Source organism: Stegodyphus dumicola, chromosome 4 (genome assembly GCF_044657685.1).
Source record: "Stegodyphus dumicola isolate Sdum_Otavi_A_Nest chromosome 4, ASM4465768v1".
NCBI lineage: Eukaryota > Metazoa > Arthropoda > Arachnida > Araneae > Eresidae > Stegodyphus > Stegodyphus dumicola.
The window spans coordinates 68,540,175-68,567,669 of NC_140771.1; the positions used below are offsets into that span (position 1 = coordinate 68,540,175).

At 31.3% G+C, this 27,495-nt stretch overlaps 1 protein-coding gene across 7 annotated transcripts in view; it reads left to right on the forward strand.

Moving 5' to 3' along the window:
- sds22 (protein phosphatase 1 regulatory subunit sds22) overlaps positions 1-27,495 on the forward strand; it is a 75,986-nt gene that overhangs the window by 44,779 nt on the left and 3,712 nt on the right. For 4 of the 7 annotated variants that reach the window (XM_035374415.2, XM_035374416.2, XM_085815040.1 and 1 more), the window contains 6 exons: positions 3,559-3,624; positions 7,115-7,195; positions 9,065-9,195; positions 9,310-9,472; positions 15,279-15,395; positions 18,704-18,808. In XM_035374415.2, the coding sequence (XP_035230306.1) occupies positions 3,559-3,624; positions 7,115-7,195; positions 9,065-9,195; positions 9,310-9,472; positions 15,279-15,395; positions 18,704-18,808 (663 nt within the window). The remainder of the gene's footprint in view (positions 1-3,558; positions 3,625-7,114; positions 7,196-9,064; positions 9,196-9,309; positions 9,473-15,278; positions 15,396-18,703; positions 18,809-27,495) is intronic. The other 3 variants (XM_035374418.2, XM_035374417.2, XM_085815042.1) reach the window with 1 other exon arrangement.

The following is a 27,495-nucleotide window of genomic DNA, read 5'->3' on the forward strand; positions in this document are numbered from 1 at the left end:
GTTTTTGTTTAAGAAACTCAACAATTTCAAAGCGAGCAATGGTAACACTGTACTGGGGAGGGGTATCTTCAGTGTGCGATACTGTATATCGGAAATTTTAAAGATATGCTCTTTTAAATATTTTGTGATATTGCAGTTGAATTCAATTTTATTATTTAAGTGCAAAGAACATGATATTTAATAAATAAAGATAATGCACAAAACGTTAAAAAAACACCCCTTTGGGAATGTATAATCTAAAAATTCAATACTTCATTATTTGGCCTCTAATGCTGCAATACCTATCCACCTCAGAGAATTTTCACTGGGCCTTTCTGATCTGGATCCTGTTCATTTCTTCATTTAAGCTCCAAAGTGGGAAGTTTGGGCTGGTAAGAATGTCAATATAATAGAAATATCTCACAAAGCAGTTGTGACCAGTTTCAAGCCTAAAACTGGCCACAGCTGTTTTCCATGGTTTGTCTGGTAATTTCCTTTCCAAGATGTCCCTCTAGCTCTTGGTTGAGACATGCATCATAGGTTCACCTCTTCATTTTTGTTTCAAAAATTTATGAATGTATACTTTTGCAGAATGATAAGAACAATTTTTAGATATCTTCTGAATGCTTTCTGTGCTTTTTTTGCAAGTTTGTCAGCCTGATCATCTTCATAAAAGCCACAGTCACCGTGAATCTGATGTAGTAGTCTTTTCACTCCTTAGTCTCAGTTTCTCCAAAAGAATCAGGGATTCAAAGATTTCCTTGAAGCTTGGACAGACTCCTCATCCAATAAACTGTAGTTCTGCCCTGGAGTTCAAGAGGATGCCCTGGAGTCCAATTCTCATTAATTTCTCAAAATGCAGTGCAGCTTTCCTATTAATAATAGCTTTAATAGGTCTTTTGCTTGTAAAAAAAGGAGCATTGCATCTATAGGGCCCCAGTAATTAGTCTTAAGGCCTGGTTTTGTTCACTTTGTTAAAACTGAAATATTGGGCATTAATCTGTCTTAGGGTCACACAAATAGCCATTATCTTACCATCCAAAGCAGTTCTGTACATATCCATGTGTAAGTAGAATGAAAACTGGATAGAATGCAATGACCTTTAGTAAACCTTTAGTGACTTTTAGTAAATGAACTGTTCCTATAGATATGAAACCAGTCAGGTTCAGGATAAAGTGTATATATAATCTCAGAGGTAAAAATTTTTAAAGTGTCTTGAGATATTTGATGTTTCAAACTACATTGAGTAGATTTAAGTAGATCTTTCTCCAAATCAACTACAAAGATGTACTGTGTTTCTGAAAAATCTCATTTTCCAAAAGATGTACTGTGTTTCTGAAAAATCTCATTTTCCAGTTCATGGTTGGATCTGTTTCATCATCTGGAGGAATCCATCTTGAGTTATAAGATTCATGTGATTATTTCTGTAGTAATGCCAAAAAGGAATTCCAATTCTCATTAATTTCTCAAAATGCAGTGCAGCTTTCCTATTAATAATAGCTTTAATAGGTCTTTTGCTTGTAAAAAAAGGAGCATTGCATCTATAGGGTCCCAGTAATTAGTCTTAGGGCCTGGTTTTGTAAGATTTCCAATCTTTTAATTAAGTTCTTTGGAGCTGTGATCAAAATCTCACAGCATTAGCAAAAGACCAGTAAAATAAATGCTTTATATATTTTAGTGTTGACCTGGAACAATCCCAGAGACAACCTGCCAAACGTTTTAACATTTTCAATCTCTTTTTAATTATCTTAGCTAAAGATTTTATTTGGAACTCTCAGCTGAGTTTATTATAAAAAAAACACTCTTAAGTTGGTACATTTATCACTATTAGTCAAACAAAACCTCTGATAAAAGATCTCGTGGGTAATATTTCGGTGCATAAGGGTAGAAGATGCATACTGCTGTTTTTGTTAAATTTATCAACATATTATTTTTTTTCCTACAATTTCTAAAAAGTCACAAGTGCTGCATTTTTTCCCTTCTCAGTTCCAAATTTATAAATTTTATAAAATGCTTCATTTTATTATATAATTTTCTAATAAATATAGCCAAATGAGCACTTTTTACCAATTTACAAAGTAGCAACTCTTCATAAGGGTACAAATAATTAGAAAGTACCAAGTACCAAAAATAATTACAAATAAAAGATATTTGTCAGTTTCAACATGATAAGAGTATATGAAAGGTAAATATGTATGGTACTTTATTAATCATTTTCTAAAGTAGCACCATACTTAAAATTTTAGTTTAAATTACATTTGAATTTATTCAATTTCTTTCACTTCCTGAATCAAGTATCTTTGCCCAGAAAACTGTGCCAGCCTAGCTTTAAACTTGCGTTCTGTTGAATTATTTATTTTTTATATCATTTTGTCATATAGTCATTGTAGTATTTTACTTAGTTTTATTATATATCATATTGAGTGCCGCCTAGACAATGTAGTGGTTATGGGAGCTTACTGCAGTACGGAAGGACCCGGCTTCGAATCCCGGAGAAGGCCTGGATGTTTGTAAATATATAGTGTCTTTGTGGCATGGGGGCACTCCAAATATATGGTGAGTCGAAAGACCTCTCATGTGGTTTGGTGATAGAGGAGAGGGGTGGGAGGTGCTCGGACTACTCCCCAGGGTGCTCTCCCTCAAAACTGGGGTGTAAGTAGAAGTCCAGCCTCCTTGAGGCTCTGGCTACCATTCTTCCATGAAAACATGGAAAAGACAACAACATCAGATTCAGGGTTTCGAAAGTGTTTAGTCTTGTAATGAAGGTTGATTAAAATTTGTCTTGATTAGCAAAAGTTATGGTACTTACATATTAGAACAACCATCTTGCTATCATAAATGTCAATTATAATTTCAAAAATATTATTACATACATATTTTGCATTTTAATTAGGCATTTACATGAAAATCAATCAATAAAACTACTTACAAGTATATTGTTGTTTTGTGGAAATTTTGTGGAAGAACAAATTTAAAATTTTTTGATATGCTTTAAGAATAAATTCCAAGCAATTGTCCCTTTTAACAATTTTGCAGTAAAATATGCTGTTCCTATAAAAATTGTATAGCAGTTTCTTCTGTTGTATACATATCCAATAAGCACATAGCTTAAAATTGAGTTCAAGTCAAAAATATGATATTTTATCAATTAAAATATTTGAACTTGAAGTGAATATATAAAAATTACATTTTTTGTTAAAACTGAAAAATTGTTCTGCGCATAATTACTTGAAAAATTATAAAAGGCATGATTGACAGAGTTTGGCGCATTCTGAAAATTTAGCAATTTCCACGAAAATGGTTGTGCTAATATGCAAGTACAAAAATTACTCAACCATTCTCTGAACAGCTGTATTATTAGAATTTTATAAACTCTAATTATTTATTTCTTTCAAACAAATTTTTGTTTATTAATAAGCTACTAATTAAAATAACTGATATATTAATTTCATACTGTTTCATATTATTTTAGTGTTGTCATAATCTTTATTGAAATGTTGCCTTGTCTTTTTAATATCTCTTTATCATAATCTCTGAAGTAAATTGTTTTATGCTATAGATTATAATTTTTTCCCCCAGGATATTGATCTAACACATTGTAGAATACGAAGAATTGAAAATTTTGAACATCTAACTGCTGTCACAGTAAGTTTTTTTTAGTCCAAAAGGGCTTTGTCCCTAAAGGACTATTGTTTTTGTTTTGCGATTTTGCATTGAATCACTATAAATGTCTGTTTCACTTTTCAAACTGTTGCCACCAAATGTTAGAGTTTTGCATTATATATGAAGAAATTAAATAATGAAAAATGTGCATAAATGTATTTATATTTCTCGCATTGTGATAAAACAACAGTACATAGAGACATCGAATTTTGAATGACGTAATTGTCCTACAAATATGGGCATGTGGAAGACCAAATTTGAAATTTGGAATTTGTTTTATTACCAATTTCATATTTTGTAAAATTTTGACGAATTTTTCGGTAACAAACTCAACGATTTAAAAGTCAGCAATGGCAACATTCTATGGCGGAAAGGAGGGACACCTTTTTATTTCCAGCGGGCACGGAACTGTGTATCGGAAATTCTAAAATTCTTTCATTTTAAAATTATTTTCTGACAGTGCTACTGAACTGAATTTTATGGTTTAAGTGCAAATGTCATGATATTTAATAAATAAAGGTAACACAAAAAATGTTAAAAAAATGCCCCTTTGGACGTAATTTAAAATCTGAAGGGGGATTTTTTTTTGGGGGGGGGAATTTTAAATTATGCAAAGTATAAAAATATTATTGTGTATATTCGGTTTTTTAATAGATTGCAAACACCTGTAGCTGATGATATCTTGATAAAATTTATTTTACAAAAGGAACACTTTGCAGTTTTGGAACTTTCCACAAAAGTACATGTCCAGTTCTTCTCAGTATCATGAAACACAATCAATAGCTACACTACTAAGAATATTAAACACAATGCAATGCAAAGTGCATCTAAGAGCAAAGCTCACGTGGAGGTATCTCAGTACTGCGCAGTCGACTCTGAACTGAGAAACTGATGCTGTCTTCAGTCTTATATAGTTTTTCCCTGGCCACCAAAAAATGTCTATTACCTACAGTGGCGTAGCAAGCGTAGCTGGCGCCCCCCCCCCCCCACAAAAACACTTATAGTAATATAATGTATAGAATATATTCGTAATAAAAAAATAATGCAAATAATATTAAAATGCTGAATCTGCCATAAAATACTCTAAAATATATTAAGAATAGTCGCTACCTAACTACACTAGCATTGGATTCAGAAATGTATCTGTGTCAGCGGAAAAATCAGACATACGATGATCTAGAATTAGTTAAAAAAATATTATTTATTTTACATATTGTTTTTAAAATACAATTACATGTCATTGTTTTTAAAAAGTACAATTTTTAAACAATTAAAAGTTTATATTATAGATAAGTAGATATGTTTATTAATAATAATATAATATTATAATACATTAATACAATTAATTACTGTGTATACATTTTTCTTGCCTTGGATGAAGCAAATTTATCAATTACTTCATCAAAGTCGATCCTTTTAAATTCTTCTCTTTCCACATTTAAAAGTGCCAGATGACTTAGGGGATCTTGTCCCATCGTTGATTGTAAATATGTTAAAATTTATTTTAATTTTCTGAACGAACATTTGATAATGAAATAGGAGTATTTGAAGTGCGACTGTTAGGTTTGGAAAAACATTTTCTCTATAGATCTGTAATGGAGTTTTAGAACATCTTGCTGGCATATTTACTGCTCAAAACAATTAGGGGATATTGTGGTTCGGTATAAAATAACCATATAATCGACAACCTTTTTAAGAAAAGGAAATGGAAGAGATTATAAAGGAAAATTATAATGCTTACAAAGTTGGGAATATGCAAATTTAGCCTGTGACCTTGAAAACTATGTGTTTTACATAAGGAGTAAGGAGCAACCTGCAGCATTCCTTTTGTAGTAGGAGATTAAAAACAATTGACACATGTCAACAGAGTTGTAGCTAGGGTTTTCAGCACCCAGGGACAACTGAAGAATGCGCGCCACCTATTGCTTGCCAAGGATGGAAAACATTTAATTCTAAAATGTCGTAACATCAATTTGGCGCTCCTTGGATTCCGGGGACAGATGCCCCCTCTAGCTATGCCACTGCATGTCAAATGCTTTGTAGCAATGAATATACGATGACTCAACAAAATGACTTAGTTGAATCGCTAGCTAGGAAGGCCATCAGTCGTTTACAGGAGAGTCAAACACAATCCTTTGTAGCGGAAGCGTTAGGAGTTTTTTAAAATGTCATTTCCAGACTATGAAATCGGTTTCTGAAAACTGGATATGTTTGAGAAATTCGGGACAAGGTCGTGTTATCGTTTCAAAATAAAAAGTGGGAGCTATACGTGCATTTTGTTTAAAAAAGTAAAAATATATCTCTATTTTAGAGAAATAAAGTGTTTTGTAAAGAATGTTTTGTATACGGAGATATTTGGTTCATGTACTGCAAACATTTTATTACACATTTTATCAGGCAATACAAGGAAATAAATAATTAATTATATTACAATGATTATTAATTTTAAATACATTTTTCAGAAATCGATCAAAATAAAAACTTAAATTTTCTGGAAAATCTTGTTTTCGTTTTGTTTGGAAACCTTGTTTGTTCGCAAGGAGACCATTTGGCGGCCCCTTGCGAGCAGCGCTCGGGGCATCATACACTCCCTTGCCCCCCCTCGCTATGCCACTGATTACCTATCACTTCTCAGAATTACTGGAAGTCATATGAGGGCCAGATATGGTTACAGTACATATAGGAATCAATTACATTTATTCAATCACAGTACCAATTACAGTTATATAGGGACCAAACTAAAATGTCACCAAGTATGGCAACAAAATTTAGACCCCAATTCCTTTGCCACCTTGGCCAGTTTAGTGAGATAGCAGTTTACTCCATGTTCAATGTTATATTATACAAAAAAAATACTTCAATTTCACAGATAAATAATTTCAATAAAATTATTTACAAATGTCCAAAGTTCATAACATTACTCCATTCCCAAGCATTGCAAGTTCCGGGCAGTACAATCCCTGGACAGAAAGCCATACTTACAATTAAGGAAAATCAATGCAGTACTAAAACAATTTCAGTAAATAGCAGACAACAAATCAAACACTAAATAAATACATGAATTTACAAAGCTGTATACAAATAAGACTATAGTCTAAGTTTAATATTTACAATATGTACACTAAGAGGATTATGTACTATGGCTGTAGTAAGAGACTGTAGTCTGTCATAATATATGAAATTATACACATGTTTTTGCTGCACTTCATTTAAACTTATTTCGTTGAATTATTCTAAATTAACTAAGCCTTCAATGCAAATTGAAAATGAAATAAAAAATGCAAATTTTGAAATTAAATATCCTGATCAATTTTTGTTGTATGGAAGTGAAACTTCTTATAATTTTATTTTTTCATAACGAGTATAAAGCTTTCCCAAATATAAGTATAGATACTGAGAGACTGTTTTAAAAGTTAAATTTTGTTATTTGTCAAAAATTAATTTCTTTTAAAATTTGACGTTGCCAAAACAGGAATACTTTCATCATTTAAAACAATTCTGCAGTTGGAAGTATATGACTACAACCAATGATTGTGAAAATAAAGACAGCCAGGTAAGAGGAGTGGCTATATATATATATGTGTGTGTGTGCATTGTGTATACTTATTTATTTTTATTTAGTGCTGCCAAATGTAATATAAAAGGAGGTGCGCAACTAGATGTTATAGCAGTATCATATATAAAATTTCAGCATTACACAGCTAATTGTTTTTGAGTTACGTGAATTACATACATACATCATAAAAAAATCCATTTTGCAATCTGTTTTGTAAAAAAATAGTCAGAATGGATATTTTTAGTCATGCAAGATACATGCCTATGTATACTGCGCAAGAAAAAAAGGGGGGACGGTTCTATATAATCCCATTCTACTGCGCCGATTGACAAAATTCAAATTACATTTTTCCTGTCTCGAGAGCGCAACTTAGGACATATATTAGATTAATATATAGCATTGTTCTAACATAGGTATTTGATACAAAATCAGACATTTTCTGAAATAACATCCAATTTTTTCCATATTTCGATTATACGACTCAAATTATGCCTAGATATTAAATTTTGTGCAATTTATGGAGAAATTCAAAAATTTATCTTGCCGCAATTTTTTCAGTTTGTGCCAAGAATAATTTACTTGGCAAACTTCTTAGTATATAGCAACCAATTTTCCTTTCCCCTCCATTATGCCGGAGCGGGAATTTACACCTCGCTCCTACCTTTTTACATTGTGCATGAGCAGAAAAAAGTTACATTGTTCCTACTTTCAAATAATTTTAACAAAGTGTGTAAACCACATTAGATGTTATTATCGCTTTCAACAAATATGCCAAATTTCAAAATGCGCCAATATATAAAATTGCGTGTATCTTCGGAAATTTTGAATAAAAAACTGTAATTTTTCCAGGTATGCTTAGAAATATGTCTTCTTTAAGATGATGGTAAATATTTTATAGAATATAATTCAAGAATTTTTTTTTGAAAAATTTATAAAAATAAATCATAAAAAATGGATAAATTTTATTTGGAATGAACCTGGATTTTGAAATGTGAAAGGAAGAATCAAATAAGTTTAATAAAAAAAAGAGAGATTAATGAATATATACCAAACTCAATTACCTGTGTGGTACAAATGTCATGCAAAAAAAAAAAAAGTCAAAATGGATATTTCCATTAAAATATGATACTTAAAATTTTTCGTGATTCCAATATTTCCTTTATTTCATGCAAAGAAGTAAAAATAGAAAAAAAAAACATTCATAACAAAACTCAAGAAAATTGGCACTGCATACACTGTCATTTCCCCATGTACACAAGATCTGTTTCCGCTAAAAGAAATATCAGAGAATTCCACAAATTGTGGCATTTGTACACAAATTTGATCATTTACAAAATGCAGCTCAGTGGAATATAAATTTTTGCATTCTCTGCTGTTAGGCAAAAATAACATATTTCTGAAGAAATCTAATGCTTTCGTTATCATCAACTGTAGACTCCACAGTCCTATTAGGATGCTTTATGAGGGGAGAATGCATAGTCTTATTAAGCACTGATGAGAAAAATGACCGCCAAATTTGAAAAGCCGAAATCTGCACTTTTGTGCTGTATATATGCACATACCTGGGTTGCTACATAAATATCTTTTCCTGAAATTATAGGTTTCCTGTTTTGGTGGCACAGTGCATTGCATTGCAAGCTCTTTTCAAGGGTTGAGTAGATATTCAGAAAGTGCTTACATTAATTTGCAGCTTTTATATTAAAAATTAACATTCAAAATTATTTTAAGATATCAACAAAAATAAATGCATTTTAATTTTGTATTGTTGTTTTTACTGATTTCACATTTTTTTACATTCAGTTATTAAATTAGTGTATTTTTATTATGATATTGTATTTTATTTATTACAAATAATGTTTATTTCAGACTTTGTGCTTGAGAAATAATTTGATTAAAAAGATTGAGAATTTACACACCCTTACTACTTTAAGAGAGCTTGAACTGTATGACAACCAAATCACAAAAATTGAAAATCTTGATGCTTTGGTTAATTTAGAGTAAGCAACTAATTATATATTTTCTTTTAAAAATATGTTTCATATTTGTATAGTATTCTTACCTTTCTTTTTTCATTAAAAAAAAAAAACTCAATTTTTCCCCCCTCTTTATAGAATACTCGACATTTCTTTTAATCGCATTACAAAAATTGAAAATTTAGATAACTTACTGAATTTGAGAAAACTCTTCTTAATCAACAACAAAATCACCAAAATTGAAAATGTGGGGCATTTAGAAAATCTTGAAATGTTGGAACTTGGATCAAATAAAATAAGAGTAAGTCATTTTAATCTAAATTTCAGTATACATTTATACCAGAAATAAATTCTATTACCAGATTGTATTATTATTTAAGTAAAATAGTCATCGTAAAAGTAATAAGTGGCTTTTGAAAAGTTTTAAATATTTTTTAATTAAAAAAAATTAAGTATTTAGTTTGTATGTTTTCATAGGTATACTTAAGTTATCATTTTTTCTTTTACTTATTGGTAACCTTTTATGTATAGAATAATAGTTTTCTTTAAAATTGTGTTATATATTTCACATATGGTGTATGCTTTGAACCCTTTTTGATGTAGAGAATCTGATAATCAATATTTGTACAGAATAGTGAATTTTGTGAATTATAGGTCTGTCTTTCTGAATTTTGTTAACATTTTTCTGTTTTTAGTTCTTGCATTAAATTTGATCTGTTTGCTCATAATAAATAAATAATTAAAATATGCTCATACCTTAAGAATTAGTTAAGATTTATTGAAAATACACATATTAAGTACTGTTACATGCAAAGAAAATAATGTCAGTTCAATGGGAAAATGTAACAGAGAAATGAAATATGGAAATATTTGAAGAAAGTAATGATCTCTTTTTGTAAAAATGCATTAAAGAATTTTATGTAAAAAAATTATGTATTTACCAAAAAAAATAATTTTTACACTCTTTAACAAGAGAAAATTAAATAAAACCCTGTTTGCAAAATTTCCTATAAGATTTTCTTTAAATTTAATTCCTATGCTAATTCTGCATTGTATTTCATACATGTGCAGTTGGATTAATAAATTGCAAAAAATGATAGAAATGTAATTTTCAATTTATTATGTGATAATTTCTTTGTTACCCCCTTTATTATCTCTTCAGTTTTCAACTCCAGAAAATTCTTTATACTGTGTATTATGACCTGGTTCTTGGTTTGATCAATTATGTAGTATTTGGGGGCATGAAAAGGATATTATCACACAATAAAGTAGTTGCATCTGGATGTGCAGAGCAATTGTCTAATTATAGGAAAATCTTGCAATTTGATGATAATCCCACACTGTTACTTTTACTATGATGTCAGTGATTTAGTGTTTCCATTATGATGTCATTGTTCGGTACGTACAGTTGAACTCCAATTATTCAAATCAATTGGGACAGGATCTCATTCAGATAATCAAAAATCTGGATAATTGGATTTTTTCTGAAGAAAGGGTCTGTGTACACTTTAATTAATTACTGTATGTTGAAAGTGGGAGAAAAAGCTATTTTTAAACAAATAGAGGTTTTAATTAATTAAAATCAAAAGGCAGCACTTTTACACATGTTATATAGCATACTGTACAGCAATTATAAGTACTGAAAGTCATAGCTTGCTGAACAGCTCATTCAAAGTGAGCTGTTTGATTGGCTTCATCCGTTTTCGGAGAGCCAAGTCACACATCAGCTTCACAGTGAGAAACTGCATGTGGACTCACTCGGGCTGACACTCCATCTGCTTCAACACCAGCAAACGCTTCACTAGCTGATGGTCCCATGTCTGCTTCAACTTTGACGTTAAGGTCATCTTCTTCCTTGACACATTCTTCTCCCACAATTTCAATTAGTTCATCATAATTTAGAATATGAAACCCAGGGTCTAAGGAACCACACCATCCATTATGTTGTATCCTCAGCACTAACTTCTGAACATCCAGGATTTTTCAAAAGAATGTTTCTGAATTCCTCAAGTGACATGTCATCCTCATCTTCTACTGTCTCTTCTCTTTCCTTTTCCAGGGTCCTTAAGAGTCCTTAGATTTTTTTGAAATTGATTGTTGGGCCTTAAAAGTCTTTAATTTTGGCCAAAAGAAGCAGAAGGTCCTTAATTTTAATCATTTGAAATTTCTGTCTGTTTTTACAACTGCCATTTTGAGAGTGAATTAGCATTTGGGAGGAATATTTTTGGCAATTTGCTGACATATATGGTTATTTTTTTAATGGATTCATGGGTTATAATTTGTTTCTATTTCTAATATAAATGATGGGATACTTGCATTTCTAAATAAGAAGTGAAACGTAAGCATTTTGAAATGCATTTTTTCTAATAAAGAGCTCTAAAACAACTTTTCACTTTTTGTGATGTGAATTCTTTTATTAAACGGTTCTAAATTTCGCAACTTATCAACATTTTGGCGATTTTAAGGTCAGTTTCTATAGAAAAATTTTAATTCCGAGATCTGAGAATTTTTCAACGATTTTTTTTAAAACATCATAACGTTGATAAACTTCATTAAAATAATGGCAATGTATTGAAATTATATTTAAAAAAATAACATTAAAATAAAACATTTTTATTTTTCGCTGCCATATTATAGTTTCATTTTGGCAACTTTATTGTACAGTATTTTGAATCTGAAAAAATAAACAAGGTATAATGCTATAAAGCACAATTTATGAAACAGCTCTTAAAAAGCAAAATTAGCTGTGTAATTAATTAAAATAGGGATAGTTTTTCTTTAGGATTTTAGACATTGCAGCTTGGAAAGTTTAGAAGGATTTGAAAGCAAGATTTATAGACACACGATTCTAGAAGATTCGAGAAATATGTGACAAAATGAAAAATGTCTCCATGGTATCAGCACATAATGAGTGTATTTTACAGAAAGTTTGTGATGAATATCTTTCTTCTTGGAGAACTTCTGAAAGAATAATGAAAATATAATATTTTAACGTTTTACTTCTGATACTAGAATCTTTTTCTTAATATGTTTATCTTCCCTTTATTTTCTCTACTTTTCACTAGACACAAGCATGTAAAATATCAAAAATGCTTCTGATCTTATCACATGGCCAGGGATTTTTTATTAATAAAGAAATTGAACACTTACAATTTAAAAGATTCGTCTAATATGTCTTAATGCCTCATACACAGAGCTGGCACTAGGCATTTTCCACCTGATACAATCTCTATGGATCCTAAATTTTGCTGCCTAGTGGCTTTCTAAATTCTGCTTCCAATGCCTGCTCTAAATTCTAAAAGTTTTGCCATTTCTAGATTTGTTGTTCTGTGTGTCATTAAATTTGAATGTTCATATTACTAATGAAGTAAAATTAGCCAATCTTTCTATACATTCTAAATGCATTTAGTGCTTTTTAGAATAACAGAAATCCTTAATTAAATCCAAAAATTCTAAAATGGAAAGGAAACGTGTTCAAGAAAGAAACTGAATACATAAAGAAAATTATTCTTCAAAGATATGTGCAGTTATTATTATGTAAATTACCCAATGGTGTATGATTTCAGCCTTTACCATAATTTCCCATTTCTGTTTCCTCGTAGAGTTACTGAACCAGATAAAATTAAAATTAAATTATATAATCTTTGACCACTAGTCTACATTTTTAGTTTGAATTTGACTGTTCTTGTTTAATTACGTCACTGTGAGCTGTAACTGATTAAGTTAGCATCAGAACATGCCTTTATTTTCTATGTTCGTTTTAAATAAGAGGTTTATTTAAACCTTTGTCTGATATTGTAGTTACTTTCATTCATATTGATAATTTGCTTCACGTCTGTCGGGGGTTTTGGACTATTTAACTTTTACCATATCAAGTAAACCCTCATAGGTACAATGTGGAGAGGTTGACAGGTTAGTAGATAAAGCACACAGAAACTAGAGAGAGCATTGTTTTGCATATTGGAACAAATCTGTAATTGTTAGAAAAGATGATTAAAGAGAAGGAAATTGATATAAAATAGCCAAAATGTTTGAGAAGGCTTCAAATTAAAATGACGGATAAATATTTTGTTCAGTTTTGTTGGTACAAAACATCGTTTAAGCTACAAACATTAAAAGCTACAAAACATTCATGTTTTGTAGCTTTTAATGTGTAATTATCCTAATATCGTTTAAGAATCAATGTCATAAATTACATGTATTTTAAACTGTGAAATTTTATTAGATTTTGATTTTAATAGGGCTTTTGTAACAAATATTGTTAAAAAAAAATAAAATTGAATAGTGGCCATGTAATTCCATAATGACTAAGGTTATTTAACTACCTCATTTAATTATTTATAACTAACTGCATACTCTTAAAAATTATCTCCACATATTAAAGTGAGTTATTGCCTTTCATTAAATACTCACTGTGGTCACAAGATAAAACACAAAGATGTAAAAATTATAGTAAAACTTATTCTTTGCATCTAGTGAGACTTTTAATACAAAACAACTTATCACCTCTGGTGCTTTACCCTTAAAGTATATTAACTGGGTTACAACCCCTGGAACTCTACACAAAGTTACGACACTAACTACATCAAACAGAGCCTGACTAACTTTCAACACTTGGCCAACCTTGCCTACATAAGGCCTTTCAGATTTGTTCTAATCAGCAGATCTCTCCCTAGACAAGCAGAGGTGGTGAGAACATTAAGTTTTTTTGTTATGAATCATGCTGATTGTGATCTTACTTCTCATTTTAACCTATGCTGTTTGACATAAAATCTACCTGCTATTTACTAAACCTCTAGATTGACCAAGTATGTGACAAAATGAGACATAAAAAAATTCAACATAAAGCTTACTGTTAGTAAGACGTAAATGTCACTTTTTTTTTTCAAATATGTCCAACTATTATAAGTGTAAAATATATAATGCTAGTTGATAAATTGCATAAAGTTTAGTTTATTCTCACACTTATTAATAATTATCTTAATTAATTCATGTTTAGTAATAATGCATACTGCTTAAGAATCTATTTTATTTTTAGGATGGTATTACAAAATTGAAATTCAGGCATAGATAATATTTTTAATTGAATTTATTCAGTTCTCATTTGCTCATAGATCCTTAATTTTTTTTTCATTAATGGTCCTTAAAAGTACTTAATTTCTGTGTGCAGAAATGTGTGTGAACCCTGTTTTCTTGAGCTTCTTTTTCCTTTTTCTCCTTTCTCTTGTCTTCTTCAGTTGATTCTGAAAAATTCTGAAAGCGATTCGGATAATTGGAATTGTACTGTATTTCTCTTTTCTTTGATATTTCATTCTCCATATTGCAAGGCCCACCAACAGTCGAGCGGTAAAGTCACTGAACACTGGTAGTTCGGTCCGAGGTTCGAATTCCGTGAACGAGCTGGCTGCATGGGTGTTTTCGTGGTTTTCCCAATGTGTAACGTGTATACGAGCCAGTTTCCCTTAGAAAGTCCTCCACGAAGGCATCCCTCCTCTTAGGCAGATAGCCCTCGAGGCTTTGCCGTAACTAAAGCAAAGCAAAGCAAACCAAACCCTCCTAGTTTCCTGAGACAATAAAGTGAATGTTTACATTTTGAGAGGTTGTGCAGATTTTTGGTATTGGACCTTGCAACATAATTATAAAATTAATTTTCTACACAATTCCAGATTAATATCAAGAAAGAGCAGAATATGCACTGAGAGTAGGAATTTATCTAAAGTAAAAAGTATGCTGATATTTATGATGTGCATTTATTTTGAATAAAGTATACTGATACAGATGCAGAAAATGCTAAATAACCTTAATAATAAAATTAATTTACTTCTTCAACCAAAATATAAATGTTGTATAAATATAGTGTATTTTTTGTTTAAAAATTTAATTTCATGTGTGTATTAGAAAAAAATTCCTTTCTATAAGCCATAATGAATTGTTGTAAAATCAAAATTTTATCCATTTGCATTCAAAACTGAATGTAGATTACAGACATTTGTAGATTAAGCAGTTGTGGATTATTATAATTCTCTTGTATATATTTTTAATAACTTATTATATAGCTGTTTTTTGCCAGCTTTGTTCATGTACTTTACTTTCCTTCCCATTTTTAGAAAATTGAAAATTTAGAAGGATTGAAAAATCTGACAAGTTTGTTTTTAGGCAAAAATAAAATTTCAAAAATTGAGAACCTGGATTCCTTAGAGCATTTAGAATTGCTGAGTTTACAAGTATGAATATTTTTATATTTATTACCTTTGTATGTGTGTGTATGTTTATGTTAATAATAAATATAAAATAACATGAATTAAAAAGTATGGAATATAAAGCAGTAATAAATATGAAAATTTCCATCTAGAAAATTATTAATGTATAAAATAAAAATTATAAAATGTGTGAAATCATCTTGAACCATATCGTGTATATATGATTCTAGTAAAAAATACTAAAGATTATTAGTTAATTTAGAAATTCCTGCCATGTAGTTTAAATTATTATTTGCTATATTTATCATAATTTGTGGGAAAAAATATGTATTTAATCTAGGTGTTCTGCAAATCAATTTTATAAAGGATTTAGTCATGGGTTGATGCTAGAGCTGGGGTACTGGCATTCCATTTAAAATTTATGTGAAACTTTTGACATCTCTAAAACTAAACTACTACTACTGTTTATCAGAACCTTTTCTGATAGTATAAATAGTTGATGTATTCATATTTTATGTATTGTATTTATACTGTGCTCAAACAATAAAGTAAATAAAGAAAAAGAATATATTACTGAGAAAATTGTTGAGGAAAAATTGTTAAAAATGCTCTGTATTTATTTATACCTAAATTTATTCTGTTTACTGGTCTGCCAATATGTAACTACATTACTGTTTTTCTTATTAAAACAAGTAGATGTTATTATTTTCTGATGCTAGATCCTAAGAATGAAAATTTTCTAGATAAATTTATATATATTTTATGGAGGAAATGATAAAATAAATTAATGCTATGTGCATTTTATGTTTTCGTGATATATCTCTGTGTGCAGCTTGACAGAAGAACTGATACACCAATCTAGTAGATGTCTTATGGTAGTGTAGATCTGCAGAAAATAAGACAGGATATGGACTCTGTGATTATGGGAAAATATTCTAGAATGGGTGCAGTATATGAGCGAGTGTAATTCATCAAAAAAGAAGCATACTTTGCATGCAGATGTGTGTATATGCAGATGCTCTTATTGAATACAAACTAAGTAAACTGCATAACATTATGGTGCCTGCAGAACTTATCTGTGTTTTACATGAGGATTTTATGGCTGTGTGAGGTTTTCTCCTTACTCAAATCATTTAGTCCACCTTAAACAGTTGAAAGTGCAATTAGTCAGACTAAACTACTCATTACTAGTCATCCAGTGCCTTGTGATGGTATTTTCAAACCGAGGACAGCTATATAGTTTTTTTGCCATGCTTTCATCAAGGGTTTGAGTCATGTTACAGAGAGAATATTCCTCACATTTTTTAAAGGCTTAAGTATGTTTTTGAAATGATTGTATCTGAAAATCCAAACTTCATCTCTGTCTCCAAAATGCTGTGATGCATCTCATGATTTCCAACTATTAAATTGTGTTAAATAGTGACTTCAATTTTGATTTCGTGCCATTCAAGACAAAGTTAGCTCTGAAAACTTTCACAGATGTAGATTACTTTATATATGTACTGGTTAATACAGCCAGTGACGTGCATAAATGGCATTTCTATATATTTTTCTTAGATTTCTTTGTATTAGTTTTTTTTGGCACTTCAGTGCATATATATCCAGGCCCTGTGATTCAATATCATAAACTGCTATTGACTAAAAAATATAAGGAAAGTAGATGAAGCTTTCAAATAACTGTGGGCTGGCAGGTTAAAAATAAAGGCAATCCACCAGTTACAGAAGAAAATTTAAATCAAGGGCAAAAATCCATAATAAAAATTAAGAAATTAATTAATATAAGAAAAAACTAAAACAATCGATTTTTTTTCAAAAAATCTGACACTGATAACAAGTGCAGTATTGACACTTCTTACAACGTAGCACTGGAAACTGTCAAAGCAAAGAAACATTTTGTGATGGAATGCTCATTAAAAATTGTGCAATCAAAATGGCAAAACAATTCAATGAAACAAAACTTGCCAAAAAATTCGAAACAGTCTCAGTGTCACATCAAACAATTGCAAGAGGGGTGGACCATATTAATCTAATATGTATCCAAAAAATTGCATGACATGGTTGACAAATGTAAATATTTTTTGCTATGCTTGGCTGAAAGTACTGAAAGTATTGATCTTCCCAACATTAGCGAGCTTGTAATTTTTATCCAAGCTATTCATGACCTCAGTGCAGCAGAGAAGATGCTTGATCTTATTCCTCTCCATGGTACAACCAAGGATATGGATATTTTTGAAGCTGTAAATAAGGTGGTGGCAGACTATGAAGGATTCGATAAATGTGCCTGTATTGTCACTCATGGAGTCAGAGCTATGATAGAAACTGAAATTGAATTTGCAGGACTCTTGAAACAAAACAGCATCATCTGTCCTGTGATATGTTCTATTGTTCACCAAGAGGTCCTATGTGGAAAATCCTTATGTCAAATTAATGTTATGAAAGTGGTTGTTAAAATAACTAACATCATTAGAGGGGCCAATCGTGCTTTGACTCACAGAAAGTTTCATGATTTTTTTGGCCTAAGTAGATGCTATATATGGGGACTTGTTACTTCACAGCGATATTCGTTGGTTAAGTGGCAGAAACTGTTTGCAACGATTCTTCACTCTATGCAAGGAGATTCCTATTTTCCTTAAAGATGAAGTGAAGTCTAACACAACAGAATTGGAATATCAAATGGCAGATGCACAATTTTTAGCAGGCCTTTCATTTTAACAGACTTGACATCTCACTTTAACGAATTGAATTTAGAAGCTACAATGAAAAAGCAGAATATTGCCAACTTATTTGAACACATAAATGGGTTTAAGAATGAAATTTTTTCAAGTCTTCATTAGAAAAAAAAATATTTTTCATTTTTTCAAAGTTGTAAAGAGCATGTTGAGGAAGTGTCATATTTATCTCACATAAAATACATTGACATAATTGCTGAAAAATTAGAAAATTGATTTAGGGACTTTAAAAAAATCGAAAGAGAGATTTCAGTTTTTACTCAGCCTCTTACAATTTCTATTGAGAATGTAAACAGAGCAGACCTTCAACTGGAATTGTGTGGTTAGCAATCAGATACTTTTTACCAAGGAAGAACTGAAACTGTATTGGACTTTTTCAAGTTGCTGCTAGGAGAACGATACCTGAACTTGCAAAACCTTTCAGGTAGCTTATTCGGAGTTTCTTTTTAATTTTAGAATTATTTGGGTAAATTTAAAAATTATTATTTGTTACTGATTTTAGTTGCTAAGTTACCTAATTTTTTGTTTGTTTTTGTTTAAACTTGTTATTTTTGTTTCATTTTTATAAATAAATCTTCTTAGATCTTGTTTGATCTTTTATAGAGTAACAGGATTTGCAAAATTGAAGGTTTGGAGAATTGTGTCAACCTTGAACATCTGTATCTGAGCCATAATGGTATAACAGAAATTGATGGACTTCAAAACAATGTAAGAAATGAAGTATTTTTTATTTTTTTATTCGAAAGTGTCTTTAGAATGTTGTACGAAATTTATTAAAAATACATGCTAAGCTTATACAGTAAATATAAAACTGTAATATATTATAAAACTACAAAATTTGTTGTAATACATGTATATACAAATTTGTTGTAATATATGTATATACAATTATTATATTATTATGTCATGAAACACATAATACATTTTTAAATACATTATAAAATTGTTTATTAAAAATGTCTTAATTCTTGTAGAAGTTGTTAAGGTTTTAATTTTTTTTTTTTTTTTTTTTTTTTTTTTTTATGTGTGTGTGTGTGTCTGGATAGTATAGTTACATTTTTGTAGATATAGGTTCTAATTAACAACATATTGATATTAGCATTCATACGAACTGCTAATTATATTATCCCAAAAAGAAAATATACATATATACATAAGAACAATTATATATAAGAATGTGTGTATTTTCATAAGAATATGTATTCAGTTTGTTGTTTAAATAAGTGGAAGCTTTTATGAAAACATTGGATTGTATAAGTAAGCTTAAATGTTAAAATTTTGATATCTTCATGGGTTTTGCTTCTGTTTTACATTCAGATGCTTTTGTGATAGATTTATCCATGAACCTGATATGACGGAGAAAATTATCTCCCTTTGTACTGTTTTTCTTTTTGACCACTTTGCTTTTTTGTCACAGTTTAAAAAGCAATTATTATATCAAAAGAAGCTATTAGTTAACCTTAATTGTGAAACAATAATTAGCACTCCTGCAGATAACTGATAATGCATCATTTTCAACATAAGAACTTCATGAATTAAAAAGAGATATAACACAATGAGAAAAACAGTAAGTGAAGAATTTACAACTGTGCTTTATAAAACAATTGTGCTTCAAGAAATTGATTATTTCTTGCATTTAATAAAAAAACTTTGAAAGACATTTATAATGCAATTGAGAAAAATTATTTTATAATTTACTTCCATATTAAATTTTAGTGCAGTAATTAAATGTTAAAGAGTAATTAAAAGTAATTATAAGTTAAAAGTAATTAAATGTTAAAGAGAAAAGAAATCTTAATTTTCATTAACTAGCTAAAGCTGATGGTTGAGAAAAATTAACATTTTTTATTATAGGTAGTTCTTAAAATCCATATTGTGTCAAAAATTGAAGATCTTATCCATTAAGCACACTGCCAAAAAATGCACTTTATTACTTGAGTAAAACATTTAACCAAGAAGATGGGTATTAAAAAATAGCATATGTTCTGTTTATTGACAAATGTCAAATTTATTATTTTGATTCTTATTTCATCTAGTATTTAAAAGCCATTTCTTTCAATCCTAGCTGTGCAAACAAGTTATAACCATCAAATTTAGGCATAACAAAAACATTTAATTATATTTGATGAAATTATTGTAATAATTTATATAAAAAAATAAATCATGGGCATATGGAAAGAACAAAATTTCAGAAGTTATGAATTTCATAATCACAACCTGGTAAAATGTGCAATCTGAATCTCAAAATTATTTTGTATTTTCTAGATCTTTTTCCAGGTTTTACTAATATTCCTTTTTGTAATCTCTTTTTATGCTTAAAGAGTGAACAGACTTGCATGGTGATGTTGACACATTTGGAGATTATAATAAGATGTGTGTCACGTTTTCTTACATCATTGTGTGTAATTAAGTCACATTTTCTGACATCATTGTGTGTATTTAAGTGGAAGAAAAACACAACAGTCTAAAACTTAACATCAAACAAAAAAGCAATTTTTTAGGGGGGGCATAGAATTTTGAATAAAATTTATATGTGCGATTTTCAAGGGCAGTCCACCAGTGGCTGAATGGTAAAGACTTTTAAATAGTAGTAGTTCAACTTGGGTTCGAGCCAAGGTAAACAGGATGACTGCATAATTAATTTTTCATAGGTTTCCCCTATGTGTAACATGAATACAAGAGAGTTTCCCTTAGAAAATCCTCCACTGAAGCATTCCTCCTCTTAGGCAAATGGCTCTTAAGTAATTATTTAGTTGGTTATTTGAATAGTGCTTTACCATATTCAAATAACCAACCAACCTACCTCTTCCACATTTTTTTTGCAGCTGAAAAGATCTGTGTCTGATCACCTTAAAATCTAAGGAGTTTTATTCAAAACCTATATGAAAAAAAGATTGCTTTTTTTACCTAATTTTAGAGTTTGTGTGTGTGTGAACATCATGTTAAGTATAAGCAGAATATTTTAATGGTCAGAAGAATTCAAAAGCAGTAGAAAAATTAAGAGATAGTAAATGTGTTGAAATCTAGTTCTACACTTGCCTCATATGTGTGTAACAGATACAGTGATTCAGAGCATCTGCTCTTGGTCATGTGGTGCATAAAGAATTGTGACTTAGCCACAAGAGCTTTCATTCCTGCTACGAGTCATGTGATCAGAAAAATTCAGTTAACAACTTGTGCAAGTACTGTAGCAACAGGATGGTTACTTTTATATTTGTCTGTGTAGATTTAAATGAATAAAATACCTGTGTTAGAGTTGACTTTAGGGTACCCCTTGTATTATCGCGAAATTGTTGTTTCATTTATCGCCAAGTTGTTGTCTCATTTATGACAACCTGAGTAGTTGAATGCTATGGAAACCTTATTATGACGTAATTGGTTGCGGTGAATTTGAATTATGGAAAAAAATTTGGAAAGTGTGTGTCAGATTTTGGGTAAGCGCTTGTGTGTGGTGGATTAGTACGTTGGTTTTTTGTGGTTTACACGGTAAATTGGTTGAATGTGGTTAGATTGAAGTTTCTGTAGGATTTAAAATGAAAGGGAAAAAAGCATTAATTGACTGGTGTGTAAATGAAGGTTTACTTAGTAGCCATTATTAAGTGTCCTGTTTGGAGGAAGGAAATGCGTATGATCGAACATCGGATATTTTCGAACGGAGGATATTTTTTGCACTTATTTTTGTGAATTTATGTGGCGACACCAGTATACAAATTCTAGTTCAGATAATTTTAAGAAGTGTTTGGATGCTATTAAGGAATTGTGTTTCACTGAAGATGCGTAAATTCATATATAAGGTAAGTGGATATTTCCTTCATATAGTGCTAAGATAAATTTCCTTTTTTATGTTATTTCATTGTTTGATTTAAAATGTAGTTTATTCAGATTATATATTTTTTTGTTGGCTGCTGCTTTGACTTTTTATGTGAATATAGTTCGATGTGTACATGGACAAAGTCAAGGGAGTGTGCAAAGCCTAGTTTGTGAAATTCTCTGATTTGTTTTTAAGTGAAAATAGGTCAATGGCTAAAGTCAAGAGAGTGCACAATGCCATTTTTGTGCAATTCTGAGATTTTTTTTTTAAGTGAAAATGGGTCGATGTATACCTGGATACTGAGTTTGTGAAATTCTTTGTCTTGTTATTTTGGCTTTGTATAGCGGCGATTTTTGCAAATATTGCCGCTATGCAAGCCAAAATAACAAGTCAAATAATTGCACAAATTCGGTATCCATGTACCGCCAAAATCGCCAAGTTTCTCCAAGGGGTACCCTAAAATATACTATTACCAATACCTGTATCATGCGATAATAACTTAATTATTGGCCTTGAGATTTCCTAACTCTGAATTTTTTATAACAAAAAAATATGTTATATATATGGTGCCCAACATGGGATTAGGAAACCTGAACTTCAAAAATGAACACTTGAAATGAATATCCAAATTCAGAAGTGAAGACAACAGCTAGTGTATTTTAAGATAAGTAGACTTGGTAAAGTTTGATGATTTGTAGGACTGAAAGAAAAGAAGTTAAGAGTTGATCTGACCTAATTTTTGATCATCTGGTCATCTGGAACAATTAAATGCAAGAATTCTGGTTGAACTGACCTAATTTTGTTTTCGCTGATCACCTGAATCAGTAAAGCGTTTTGTTCAATTAAAATTTTTTTATGATGATAATGATCACATCATTTGTGTTCTGTTGCATACCAGTTCCTTTAGTATTGAAAGACAAATTTTGAAGTGTACTGTATTCTTATATCAGACTTGCCAACTCTCCCGATTTAGGCGGGAGACTCCCGATTTTCGACCGCTCTCCCGCCAATCCGATTTACAATATATTTCTCCTGACTTTTTCTTATTCTTAAAATTTCTCGCGATTTTTATGGAACTTGGCTTAATACTTTGTTATATGAACAAAAAAAGTGATTTTGGACGTCCGAAGCAAATGAATTTTCTCTAGATTATATCTAAAACAAAACCTTGCGAATTAGATAACTTCTGCTTTGTGAGTGAGAGCATATACGTATCCAGAAACGTCCTTCTCCAGTTCTCCAATGGGCATCGTGCTCCACTGCGTGTCATCTGGCATATATTAGCCAATGAGGACAAAACAAGCTATTATTTGGATGTTCTTTAGTTATTTCGGTCATTTTGTCCTGAGTTGTGTGAGTACACGTGCCTTTGGGAAATAGTTTTAGAAATTATCATCTTTTGTTATGTCTGCGAGAAAGGTGAAATACTCGTTTACGTTTCAAAAATCGTACACAGTTGACTTTCCTTCCATTATTTTCTCAAGGAAATGTAATAAATTTGCGATGTGTACCGCCTGTCGTTGCGATTTTTCGATTTCGCATGGTGGAAGGGCGGATGGTCTCAAACATGTGCGTACACAAAAACACAAGGGCAACATGAGCTGTTTGGGGGAAAAAAAAAAAAAAAAAAACGAAAAATTGAATTTTTCTTTGGAAACAAAAAACCAAAAAGTTATTAATGCAGAATGTCTGTTCTCTGCCTTTTTACTGGAGCACAACCTGCCACTGAATGCATCGGATCACGCTGCAGCTTTATTTAGAAAAATGTTTCCTGATAGTGAAATCGCTAAGAAATACTTAAGTGCAAGAACCAAAAGAGGTGCAATTGTTAAAGAAATGGATTTGAAAAATAAATCTTCAGTTATTGATCGCATTAAAACAGCTCCGTTCTGCCTCTCTACGGATAGAAGCAATAATACCGATTCAAAAGTGTATCCAATTGTTGTTTCTTTTTTTAATCCAGAGTCTTCAGAAATTGAGTGCAGTTTACTTTCTGTCCCCACTTCGGAAGGACATTTGACAGGCTTTAATATAGCACAGCTAATTATTAAAACTTTAAAAGAAAATGCAGTTCCTCTGGATAATTGCTTAGCACTAGGTGCCGATAATGCACCAGTATTGGTAAGCTTGAAGACTGGTGTTGCAGGCATCTTCAGAAAGAAAATTTCAGATTTGCAGATTATGAGGTGCACCTGTCACCTCTTAAATTTAGCAGCTGAAAAAGGAGTAGTTTCTTTACCAATAAATGTGGATGAACACATTGTTGATATTTATTATAATCTTGAAAGGAGTTCTAAAAAGGAGGAAAAATTGAAACAGGTCCAACAGCTGCATAATAGCAGTTTACAATTAGAAAACTTGGATGAAGTTATAAAATCAGCTAGGATTGACACCCAGTGGAGTTTAATTGGAAAACTGAAAGATGCTGATGGAATTTTAAACTATAGAGAACTGTCTAGAATTATGTTGGCCATCTTGACAGTTCCCCATAGTAATGCAGAGTGTGAGAGGATTTTCAGTGTTGTTGTGAAAACGAGGACTAAATTTAGATCTAAAATTAGTGATGACACATTAGAAAACTTTTATTAGTGAAAGCAGGCCTACGTGGCAATTGCTATGAACAAAATTATGAAGTCTCTTTCTTAAAGAAAGCAAAATCTGCCACTGTTTATACTATTTGTACAAAAACTGATTAAAGGTTTTTTTGTTTTGTTTTGTTTTCTTTTCTTTTCTTAAACGATGCAAGTAATAAAAATGTTTTTTATGTGTAAGGTATTTTTGTGTTGCTTGCATTTAAGAATTAGTTACTATTTAAAGTTAATTCATTATTAAAAACTATATTTTCCTCATTTAAAAAGTCTTTTTAACATTGTGAAAAATCTCCCGATTTCTTAAAAAAATCTCCTGATTTTTGAGTGTCATAGGTTGGCAAGTATGTTATATACACTCACGTTTGTGAAAATTGCAACACCAAGAAGGAATCGTCATAATTGAATGCAATTTAATACACAGTTGAGTGGTAGTGGTACAAATAAATGATTAAATGTTCAAAGCAAACAAACAATAACAAGAGATCAGAATCAGTATTTTGTGTGGCCACCACGCGCCGCAATAAGTGCTGCTACACGACGTGGCATGGAGTCAAACAAAGTTTGAATGTCTGACTGAGGAAGAGCATTCCATATCGTTTGTACGCGTACCCAAAGTTCGTCTGCAGACGCAACAGGACGAGGATCACGAGCAAGACGCCGACCAATGACATCCCACACATGTTCAATTGGCGACATATCCGGGGAACACGCAGGACAAGGAAGAAGCTGTACCTGCTGCGCTGCAAAGAAGGATTTAACAATCTGAGCAGTATGAGGGCGGGCATTGTCCTGTTGAAATACAGCGCCTGGCAAGCTTTGAAGGAAGGGAACAGCTTCGGGCTGTAGAACTTCACGGATATACCGGTTGCTGTTCAGATTGCCCACAATTCGTAGCAATTGAGATCGTCTATGATATGCTATGGCGCCCCAGACCATAACTCCGGGTGTTCGTCCACTGTGGCGTTCGATAATGCACTCCGGAAGGTGGCGTTCACCGGCATAGCGTCTGACACGAATGCGGTCATCATGGTACCACAAATTAAAGCGGGATTCGTCAGAAAACACGACATGCTGCCAATCAGCATGCCAGTCTCTATGCTGATTGGCCCATTGTAGCCGCAGGCGGCAATGGTCGTGCGTTAGGGGGATCCTGTATAAAGGAGTCCGTGCGCGCAGTCCACACTGCAGCAGACGTCTACGAATTGATGAAGCACACAATGAAACACCTGCAGCTATTGACCACAGTGCTGCCAATTGTCTAGAGGAAGCTGTACGGTCCGTCCGCGCCATGCGGACCAGGTGTCTATCATCGCGAGCTGACGTCACATTTCGGGGTCCACTCCCGGATTTCTGAGTTGTCCGACACTCGTCCGTCCACTGCTTCCAAACGCGCATCACTGTGCTGCTGTTACGCTGCACACGAGAGGCTACTGCACGATACGACAATCCAGCTTCACGAAGGCCGATGATTCTCCCTCGTTCAAACTCTGTAAGTTGTTCAAATCTCGCTCTCTTTTGTCGACGAGGCATAAGTACAGATTGAGTTAACGTTTACCACTAGCAGATAACCACCGATAACCATACACGCCTCGCTACAGCCGTCTATTTATTCGGATCCATCAGCCGTTCAGAGGGCGCTGCTCAGCATACGCATGCGCTACGGATTTGCAATTCTAATCATTTGCATATCATGCGCTACTTTGCATTTCCTGAAAATTTCAGCTCACTCGCGTAAGTCCTTCATGATGTTGCAATTTTCACAAACATGAGTGTATATCAAGTATAATAAATTTGTTATTGTAAACTCAATTAAGCAAATACTGGTTAAATTCAAATGTGGAATTTTGTGGTAATACCTGCTACTTTGACATTTTATATAAATAATAATTGAATGACAATTTATTTAAAGCTGAAGTATTTTCTTTTATGCAAGTTTCAGTTCGAAGCAGCAAAAATAAATGCAAATGCAATCGATATATGTTGGACAAATCTTAAATTTTGTTTTGAAGTTATTGAAAACAGAACAACAGAAAAGATATAGAAATATATCTCAAATGTTTATATTTTGCCTTAATGCAAATTGCTAAACAACTGTCCATTGAATTAAGATCATAATTAAATGAATTGTTGAGTCCTTATTTAGATATATTTCAATCAGGAAAAGAACCTACTCCCAACTCCTCCAAAGAAAGAAATATTGAGAAAGATAATGAATTGCAATGAAAGCTATAGTTGTGGAAGAAGTGGTCACATTGCTTAAGACTGCAAAGAGCATGTGAAAACTTGTTACATATGTTGAAAATGTGAACATATACGTAGAGATTGTTCCATCTACAGCTCACATGTACAGTGTTTTAATAAGATAATTACTTTTATATTTGTATGTGTAATTTTATGTGAATATGTGCATTATGTTTAAGTAACTTAATTATTGGCCCTGATAAGTCTTTTACTGATTTTTTTATAACAAGAAAATGTATTATAGACTTACTTAACACTCTTAACATTTATAATGTTAGCCACCTAAAACTGTTATTACAAAAAAGAAAAAATTGTTTAATGCTTTTAGCAAGTAATTTCATCATTGTATGTAATTTCATCAAAATAGTTATTGTTTTTAATTATATATATAACATGAATTTATAAATCACTTTATTTGTTAATCAATAACAGACAGTCTAAATTTTTGGGTTGAATATCTTATGCTTTGCTGAATGGCAACACATTAGCAAATAGAAGATAAAAATATTTTATTCTTGGCATTGGGAACACTTATTTTAAATCACTGAGTTTGTTGATGAGTTGAAGTTTGTTACGAATGGTTCTTGTACTTTTTCAAATGGTAACCAGAAGATAAAAATGTTTTATTTTGTTCAGCAGAAACATACTCTTTTTATACAGCTTACTTTGTTGAAAAACAATTCTTCAACTTTTCACAAAACATAAAGTAAATAAAAAAGAATTTAAAATTTGGGCTACAAGGAGCACATGTC